The sequence below is a fragment of the Chrysemys picta genome, unplaced genomic scaffold (assembly GCF_011386835.1).
Source record: "Chrysemys picta bellii isolate R12L10 unplaced genomic scaffold, ASM1138683v2 scaf94, whole genome shotgun sequence".
NCBI lineage: Eukaryota > Metazoa > Chordata > Testudines > Emydidae > Chrysemys > Chrysemys picta.
In genome coordinates this window covers 154,577-163,923 of record NW_027052801.1, presented here as the reverse complement: position 1 = coordinate 163,923, position 9,347 = coordinate 154,577, and the positions used below count along the sequence as shown (strand labels likewise).

The 9,347-nt window shown below is 60.2% G+C and overlaps 1 protein-coding gene across 1 annotated transcript; it reads right to left on the bottom strand.

Annotated features, from left to right (window-relative positions):
• Nucleotides 1-2,714: 2,714 nt before the first annotated feature.
• On the bottom strand, nt 2,715-5,836 carry LOC135977991 (formin-2-like). The gene is made up of 3 exons (XM_065579114.1): nt 5,747-5,836; nt 5,448-5,600; nt 2,715-4,555 (listed from the first exon to the last, which is right to left on the bottom strand). The coding sequence occupies exons 2-3, from the start codon at nt 5,535-5,537 to the stop codon at nt 4,067-4,069; spliced, it is 579 nt and encodes a 192-aa protein (XP_065435186.1). The 5' UTR covers nt 5,538-5,600; nt 5,747-5,836; the 3' UTR covers nt 2,715-4,066.
• Between the last annotated feature and the right edge of the window lie 3,511 nt (nt 5,837-9,347).

Below are 9,347 nucleotides of genomic sequence, written 5' to 3'. Positions count from 1 at the left end.
GGTGTTCAGTCAGCTTCGTGTTCCTGCTGCTGTCTTACGCAGGGCCAGGGGGCCAGTGAGCTTTCCTGGGACTCCTCCAATAGGACCTCAGGAGTGGAGCCTCAAACTGGGGCTGAACTTCATGGGTCCGAGGTAAGCAATTTTCAGCAGGCTTCCAGGTGGAGGGTTGGAGTGTGGCTGCTCCCATGAACCCTGCAGACCCGGGTTGGAGACCCCTGGGTCGTGACAGTGAGTGATCTCTCCCTGCTCAAACCTCCTGCAGCAGGAAACAGTCTCCAGGATCCTGGACACTGCCTCTGAGAATAAAATGAGGATATCATGATGAGAAATAGTGCTCTGTACCAGGGCTGGGATCCAGGGACAGGGAAAGCTCCCAGACAGGCTATGCATCGGGGATGCCATTTCTCCCCCAAGAGACCCACACGCCCCAAGAAGTAAATGGCTCTTACCTCCATGAGGGACTGGGGTCTTCCATCTAAGCCTCTTTGAGAGCCGGCATTGCTGGGACGAGGTGACCTGTCCCCACTGCTCCCTGACGTGGCTCAGCTACAGGAAGCGCCCGTCTGGGAGGCTGTGCCAGATCCCAGGGCCTGAAAGACAGCTGGAAGGAGGCTCCTATTCCTGTGACACCCAGAGACCCCATAGAAGGGCCAAGGGGAGAATAAAGGGCAGAAGGTGAAGCTAGCCCTGAGCCTCTGTCCCACCCCCACCTCCTCAAAAGTGGAGCTTTCCGAGCCCCAGTGGGGCTGTGGCCCTGACACAAGGGCTTTTCTGCACCATATGGGGCAGGGAGAGCTCTGCCTGGGCGCAGCGGGAATGAGCGGGGGTAGACCAAGGATAGGGAGGAGGGGAGTGGGTGCAAGGGAAAGAGGTCCTGCCCCATATGAAGGAATTTGGGGGGCAGAGGGAAGAACCCTGCTCCACAGAGAGGGGAGAAAGTTTCTGTGAGTGCCAGGAGGCTCCATTTCCCCTTCTCACTCTCCCAATCAGAGGAAGAGGGCCACTCCAGCTGGCCCAGTCTGGTCCTGACCAGAGTCTGCAGGGTAGCAGTGGGCCCACAATAGGGCTGGGCGGTTTTGACAGGGTTGGGACTCACCAGCATCGCGCCTCCCGCTGGTCGCTCTGGGAATGAGCTCAGTCCATGGGGAACGCCCTCTGCTGGCAGCGTCCCATCCGTCTCTTGTCCTCCCTTGGCATCTGGAGCCGCGTTGCTCACCGCTTGACACTGCCTCCAGCAGTGCCCACTAGTCCATCCTCACCCCATTCCAGGGGCAGGGGTTAGCAACAGGCCTTGCACCTGCCTTGATGGCCAACTGCAACCCCCAAAGTCTAGCCCCTTGTGTCAAGGGCCGGTTACAATTTGTCTCGGCCATCGGATGGCCAGATGCAGTACTGTCCAGCCCGAGATGCTGGTCTCCTGCTCTGGAGACAGACCTTCCCCCATGAAATTCTGGGGGACACTACCTGCTGCTCTCCTGGGCAGCCATTATATAGGGCCTAGCCTAGCCCTGATTGGCTGGCTCTAATCTCGGCCCTGATTGGCTCTCAGTAGGCCCTTCCCTGATTGGAAGACGGCTTGCACAGCCATTCTGGCCTACTCTAGTTCCCTCTCACATGGGGGTGGGGCAGCCGTCCCACCACAAACCCTCCCCCTTAAAAAATGCTCACGGGGGAGGGGAGGAAAGGGGTCCCTATAACCCCAGCTTCCTTCGTAGTGGGGCCTGCAGGGCATCCCTTTCCTCTCACAGGCCCGCCAAAGTCTGGAGTCAGCAGCTTCCCAGCTATAGGGTCTGGGTTCGCACTGTTGAACGCCCTGGTCCTACGTGGGTTCCTACTTCTGTTTGGGTTCCCACATGGGCCCTCCTGGCTCCTATGTGGGTTCCCTCATTTCGGTGGGGCCTCTCTGCCCCAGCCCCTTTCTCTCTAGGGGCCTCCGTCTTCACCACCTCTTCTCTGTGGCTAGTCTCTGACCGAGCCCTTGTCTCAGACACTCCCCCTTTCTGCCTCAGGGGGCAGTGCCTCTTTAGATGTCCCCGTTGGTGGCAGTGGAAGCACTTTCTGGGTCTTCCCCCGCCACATCCCTACTCCTGCTTGTTTGGGCCCTAGCCCTTCCTTCTGGGCTGGCCTGGGCCTTGGGAGTCCTGTAGGGGCACTCTCTCTTCAGGTGCCCTGGCTCCCCACAGACCCAACAAGCTGGGGGCCGCCCTGTTACTCTCACAGGGGGTGCCTTTTCTAGGTGGGGTCTCTCTGCCCCATCCCAGGAGGGACACTCCCTCCTTTAGTGTCCCTGTCACCTACAGGCGAAGCAGTTCAGCGTTCCTGGCCTCTCGCCCTCGGTGACGGATCTCTTGTTTGGTCTGGGTGCCGACCTCCCCAGCAGCCAGAACAACTCCCTCTGCTGTTCGGCAAGCCGAGCCACCCAGGCCCTCCAATAGAAGTCTCTTTTCTCCACCATTTTGGACTCTCCATGTGGCACAATCTGCCTAGTCCGCTTGATGGTGTCCTTCTTCAGGCCACTTCCCTCCAGCAGTGCCCCCTAATCCATCCTCATCTCCTTCCGGCGGGGAGGAGGAAGCAGGTTAGCAACAGTCCTTGCACATGCCTCAGCGGCCAACCAAAACCCCCAAAGTCTAGCCCTTGTCTCAAGGGAGGTTGCAGTTTGACTCAATGACCACATGGCCAGGTGCAGTACAAGAGGGAACAGGGGGACCCAGGCCCACCAACTATCCTGGGTCCAAACCCAGGGATCCTCTAGTGGCAGTCTCCCTGCTCTCCCCTTGTCCAACTGTCCCTGGGCCACTTCTCCTCTTGGCCCTCTAGGCCCTTTCTATCAGGGCCCGCAGTCTGGCAGGTCTTGGGCCGGAGCTGTAGTATGCTCCCTTCAGCCTGCCCAGCACTGCTCTTTTGGAGATGCTGGTCTACTGCTCTGAAGACAGACCTTCTCCCATCAAGGTCTGGGGGATACTGCCTGCTGCTCGCCTGGGCAGCCTTTATATAGGGCCTAGCTTAGTCCTGATTGGCTGGCTCTAATCTCGGCCCTGATTGGCTCTCAGTTGGCCCTTCTCTGATTGGCTACCAGCCTCTGCAGCCGCTCTGGCCTACTCTAGCGCCCTCTTGCATGGGGGTGGAGCAGCCGCCCCACCTCAGCGATCAGCTGTCGCAACCAGGCTGTGGCCTGGGCTGCGGGGCTGGCTCCAGGCACCAGCGGAGGAAGCACATGCCTGGGGCGGCATTCCGTCCATTCTTGGGGCAGCACAGGCCGGGCGACTTTTTTGTTTTTTGCACTTCAGCAGTTCGGGTGGCGGCAGTCCGAGCTTTGTTGTTGTTGGTTTTTTTTCTGCTTCGGCAGTTCGGGTGGCAGCAGTCCAAGTGGTTGGGAGTTTTTTGGTTTTCTTTTTGCTCACTTTGGCAGTCCAAGCGCTGTTGTATTTTTTTTTTTTTTGCTTGGGGCAGCAAAAATGGTAGAGCCGGCGCTGCTGGGCTGAGGTCGCTCAAGTGGTCAGCCCCTCAACACACTGTATCGGGGGTGGCTCAGGTCTGGGCGGGGCCCAAGCACCCCACAAACAACCAGACTTCAAGGGCGGGCCCTGGCCTGGGTGGGGACCCGGTGGCCAGCCAACAAACAGTTCCTGTCCTGGCCTAGAGCCCCCTTGCACCGTGTAGGGGGTCAGCCACCCGGGGTGGAGTGGCAGGGGGACGCGGTCCCACCCTCCTCCCCCGCGTCCCAGCCCAAGGCGCTGGCAGGGGCAGGATTGGTTGCCCCTGCGTCGGCGGGGATCCAGCCGCAACACGCCGACTGAGCCGCGCCGGGCTCTGCAGCCAGCAGCTCCCGGGCTGCCCCTGGGCTACTTCCTGCCTCCCCGGGGTTTGGTATCTGCGGCCTCCAGGCCTCTTCCGGCTCCTTGGGGTAAACCGCAGCGGGTACTCCGGGCCAGTCCTCGTCCATGTCTGGGGTTAGGGTTAGGGGACTCTGGAGAACAGGCCAAGTGTCCTCCTCTGTTGCGGGCTGTCCCCCAACTGTGGTGAAGGGCCGGCCTTTTATATTTCCGACCCCACGCCCCGGTCCTTATGGCGAGGGGGGCGGGGCGATATAGGCTCCGCCCTCCAAGGGGCGTGTAGGGCAGCCCTCGCTCTCCCGCTCGGAGGGAGGCCGCTCAGTTGCAACAGCGTCTACCAGAGGCCCCGGTGGCCAGCCAACAGGCGAGGGGGGTGGGGCGATATAGGCTCTGCCGTCCAAGGGGCGTGTAGAGGGGCCCTCGCTCTCCTGCTCGGAGGGAGGCCGCTCAGTTGCAACAGCGTCTACCAGAGGCCTCGGTGGCCAGCCAACAGGCAAGGTGGGTGGGGTGATATAGGCTCTGCCCTCCAAGGGGCGTGTAGAGGGGCCCTCGCTCTCCTGCTCGGAGGGAGGCCACTCAGTCTCACTACACTCCCCGTTTAGAGGGAGTAGGAGTTGCTGGTGGCCTTGGAGGCAGAATTCCTGCAGCGCCTCCGGCACTTGGCGCAAGTGCCGGATGATGTGAAGTTGATTCATTATGTTGGCCGTGACGACCTCCTGCTGCAAGGGAACGAGGACCTGTCAGAGACTCAGATGCCCCCGTGGAATCAGGGGGAATTAAGGGCACCTGGGACCAGCAGCAATTCCACCCAGCACCCGCGCACCTCTGAGGGATGAAGTCCCCCTCCTGACCCCCAGAATGGAGTCTTGTTTTCCTTTTAAGGGACCTCCAGTGCCAACAACCTCCTTGTAGGGGGAGCTCCTGCCACCTCCCACCCAGTGCCCCTGACAGCTGTTCCACCTCCAATCCACAGCTCAAGTTCTCTGACCCCTCTCCTCCACCCCCACCCAGGTTGGGCAGGGAGGGGGCTCTAGCGGGGCAGAGGGATTCTGGCAGCAGTGAAGTGGGATGTGGGCAGCTTGAGACCTTTCCCCAAGTCATCCCAGCCACTGAGGCTGTGAATGGGGCAGATCAGCAGCCCCTGCTGACTGAATCCTCCCGTTCTCTCTAGAGCGAGTCCAGCCCTGCCGGCAGCAGGACGAGCTTCCCCCGCCCATGTGCCTCAGAACTGCCCGCTCAGTCGCCATCACCCCTCAGTCCTTGGCCTCCCAGGCTGCCAGTGATGGGAACAACTCTGGGTGGTGGCACGGGTGACAGGAGAGGCACGCAGAAGGCACGTAGAGGACTCTGCTGCCCTTCCCAAGAACAGAAGTCCGTGCTGAGGCAATGCTTGTCAATCATTAGCCTTGCTAACGAGCTGGGCTGGAGCTGCTCCGGGAACAAGCTGGCTCCCTCCTGCTCATGGAGGTGAATTCATCTCCCTTCCCAGGAGCACCTGCTCTCACTCTCATTCCCCACCGGTCGCCTTGCTGCCAGGCCGGCGAATGGCCAGAGGATGGGAATGAGGCCTGGGCCCCGCCCCAATCTCCTGAGTCTAATGCAGCTGCTCACCTTGCTCCCCATCAGCTGCTCGGCTTGCCCCAGGAGGGAGTAAGTGAGGAGCAGCCCAGCCTGGCTGACACGCAGCTGGGGGTCGTGCATGGCCAGCACTGTTGTCTGCAGGAAGAAGCTTCTCTGCCCCTCCGAGAACAATTTGGCAAAAACCTGAAACCAACCAGATGTGAGGCTTCAGCAGATTGCCCTGAACCAGGCTCCAAATCCTGGCCTAGAACGGCAACTCTGTTGCGTGGCTCCAGGAGGCAGTCACCTGCCCTGCAGAGCTGTGCCATGCCCTGGCAGAGCGTCCTTACCTCCCCCACCCTGGCTGTGTTCTTATAGCCGAGGAGCCTGTTGTCCTGGTGCCAGTCCCAGCACCAAAGGTATTCGACCTCATGGATGTTCAGGTCTGGGAAAGAGAGAGACACATACACATTGGTCATTCTGGTTGCAGGGCTTGTGTCCTTCCAATCCCATATGTGGCTGCACAGTGGGCAGAGCCCAACAGAACTGCGGGGGTAGTGGAGAACACAGAAAGAGATAGAGAGAGACTGATCCGCCAGCCGGGGTCACTCGGAGAGAAATTGGCTGGGGTCCCAGTCTCACTCGTCTAGCCGGGTTCCTTACCCGTCTGGCGCAGCAGGAGCTGGTAGAGCCGGTAAACCCCCTCCCTGGCCTGCTGGCTGATGTCCTCGTCTGGGTCACCTACGAACAGAGCCAGCTGTGCCACGTGGTGGCCCATCCTGGGGAATTCGGCTGAGTTCTAATGGAAGGGAGAGGGAGAGGGGACTCCATCAGCATTTTCCTGTCAGCTCCCAGTCCCCGCCTGGGCCAGGACTCTCCTTCCCCTCAACCCCTCTGCAGGAGATGCTAGAGGACAGGAGCTAGAGCTGGATCCTTAGTTATCTCTGCCCGCAAGGGAGCCCGGAGAACAGGGATGTGGGCAGGGCCCTCCAGGAGGATTTGCTTCCCCAGCTGCTCCAGGATGACAAGAAGGCAAGAACCTGGAGCATGGTCTCCTTACAAGCGAGAGTCGCCACTTAACCAGGACAAGAAGAACTTGTCTCAAGCCAGGCTCATTCTCTGCTCTGACTCTGCCTCCCCAAGAGGAACACTCCTAGCCCACAGCCCCTGCAGCAGCAGATCCTCCAGCCCGTTGGATCCAGCCCACCTACGCCTGGAGTCAGGAAGCTGGGCTCAGAGGCCACTTACGTCAAAGTCAGGGAGGGAGATGACGGACGTGAGCAGGGCTGCGCTGCTCCTGATGGCCCTGGCTCTCTCTCGTGGCACCCTGGACACGGTCCAGTAGTTAATGTGCTGTGGGGAAAGGAGGCAGCTCAGGATTGATGAGGGGGTGCATGTGTAGTGCTAATGGCCCCCCCCCATCCCAAGGGGGCTGAGACATTGCATGCGGTGAGGGTGGAATATCAGATTCATTGACTGCAGAGCTTTAGAAGGGGACTCTTGCCCCCAGGACGATGCTTGTATCCTGCAGGTCACAACTTGTCATTGTCTCTCTAGATTGGGACAATGCTCAGTGTTGGGGCTGGTCCCATCCTCCCTGAACACCTGATTCCTGAACAGCTCCCCAGGAAGGAGACAGACCCCTCCCCCCTCCCTGGCTCTCAAGTCCTTGGCTGGGTGAAGGGACTGAGTGTGAGCACAATCCCCCCAGGAATCTCGGGGCCCGTCAGAGACAAGGGCTGATTCTCTGGGGCCCTCCTGTTTCTCCAGGAATGAGGCTGTGGCTCTTCTCTGAGGACCATCTTCTGGATCTCCCAGGAGGGGTTCAGACTCTCACTCCTCAAGCCAGCCGGGGGCCCTGTGGTCAGTGCTCAACACAAGCAGGCAGAGCTCTGGCTTGAAGTCCCAGCTCCTTCCTCTGTCCTTCAAGGAGGAAAGGCCTGACCCTGCATTGCACTGACTGCCCTGACCAAGGATGGCCACTGGGGGCCCAGCTAGGAGGACAGACTGGAAAATGGATCTAAGAGTTAAGGTAAAATTGCCCCCACCCTCTCACCAGACTCACCTGCAAGATGTAGTGGAGCTTGTCCGTGTCTGGGGTCTTTGCCAGCAGGTTCCCCAGCATGGCGTCCAGGAGGTCTGGTATGACCCTATGCAGATCCTGCAAAGCAAGGGAGAGCCATGGGTCAGAGTTAGGGAAAGTGGGGCTACACCTGCCACAGGATGGGAAGAGGGGTCTCTGGGAAGCACTGGTGAGACCCCCAAACACATATCCTGGCCTCTCTCATTCACATCCCACTGCAGGCAATTAGCAAGGATTCGGGCAGGATAACAGCTGGCTGATCTACCTGGACTTGGTTGATGTCCGTCTGCGTGCCCAGGGTGAAGACGGCGTGCAGAGTGGCTCGGAGGAGGTGGGTCTCCAGCTCCGGCTCCAGGGCAGGTGTTATGGTGCTGGCAAGAGAGAGGAGCCGGTATTAGACTGTGCAGTGCGGGGGTGGGACTGGCACCAACACGGACGTGAAACTGCAGGGAAATAGGCAGAGGCTGGCGAGAATGGAAACTGAGGCACTGAGCCAGGGAATGATAAGGCCAAGGTTTCCCAGACCGACAGTGGCAGGGCAGGAATGGCGCCTGTTCCCTGGACCCTGCTGCCTCTCCTGTATCTGATCCTGGGAGTCAGCCTCTCCCCAAAGCCATTGCAATGTGACTGGAGTGAAAAGAAAAGAGCAGCCAGGAGAGGGAGTGACCCTTCCTGCCACCTCTGCCAGAGGAGCCCCCCTTGAGGGGTGAGCTGGGAGTGGGAGGGGCAGTGACTCCCAGCCATGGGCCTGAGCAGCACCGGGGTTAGGAGAACCGGGCGGGAGGGTCTCGGTACCTGAGGTTGGCCACAGCAATGAGGGAGTTGGCCAGGACGGCGTCAGGTGGAGAGTTAGGAGGAATCTCCTCAATGAGCTCCTGTGAGACGCAAAGGAGACAAAGGAGCGGGTGAGATTCGGGCCTCACTGACACTCCCCAAGGAGGAGATTACACAGCCAGCAGGATCCCCCCAGCTGCCTCCCGCTCCTCCGATTCCTGCCCACTAGTTCTCCCGTCTCCTCTCCCCAATCTTCAGCCCCAGCAATCCCTGCCCTCAGCTGCCCTCCAGCACCAGCCATCCCCCAACCCTCGGCCCGGGGAGACCCCTGCCCCTCCCATGTCTCTGTCCACCCTCCAGCTCCCGGGCGCCGTGTCTTACTCACCACAATCCTCTCCACCACAGCCGCCTTCGAGCAGTGTGGCTCCATTGTGTAGTCCCCTCTCTGCTGGGCAGCGAGGCACGCGGGGTAGATGGCGTGCAGGAACTCGAGCTGCTGCGCCTCGTCCTGCGCCCACCAGGAGTGGGGTTAGGGGAGAGAGAGCCAGTTAGCCAGGGACCTCCCTGCCCCAGCCACACCAGCTGCAGGACATAGGCCTGAATGGGGGATAGTGGGGACCTGCCTATTGTTCAAATCACCCACGACTCCTCCACAATCAGGGTCAGGAACTGGGACAGTGCCTGTGGGGGGAGGAGACCCCGGCTGGTGTGTGACAAACACCCCCATCTTGGGGGTCCCAGATCATGAAGGAGAAAGGTCCCCATTAGAGCCAAGACCTTCTGCAGGGGGTCGGGATGCTGGGAAGGAGCAGGAGAATCTCAGTTCCAGCACAGCTGGGGAACGTTTGTACCTTTTCTCGGGCATGGAGCTGCTCTCGGATGTTCATGAGAGCAGCCTCCTCTGTTACCAAGTCTACCCGGTCTTCTTTCTCCTCGTCGTCCTCGGAGTCCCTGGCGGACGCTGCACCAGGGAGAGAAGGGGACAAGGTGACTGCTGCTGCCACTCGGGGGAAGGACAGGGGCATGGTGGGACAATGTGTCCCCTTCCCACCTCCGGGACATAGGGCAGATTGGGCCCCACACTCCCCCCTCTC

What these genes read in the sequence shown, in the direction of transcription:
- LOC135977991 (XM_065579114.1), bottom strand. Translation starts at nt 5,537, where the DNA reads ATGCACGACCCCCAGCTGCGTGTCAGCCAGGCTGGGCTGCTCCTCACT. An exon ending in AGCAGCTGATGGGGAGCAAG is followed by an intron (nt 4,556 to 5,447) that starts GTGAGCAGCTGC and finishes GTTCCCTTGCAG; the next exon opens with CAGGAGGTCGTCACGGCCAA.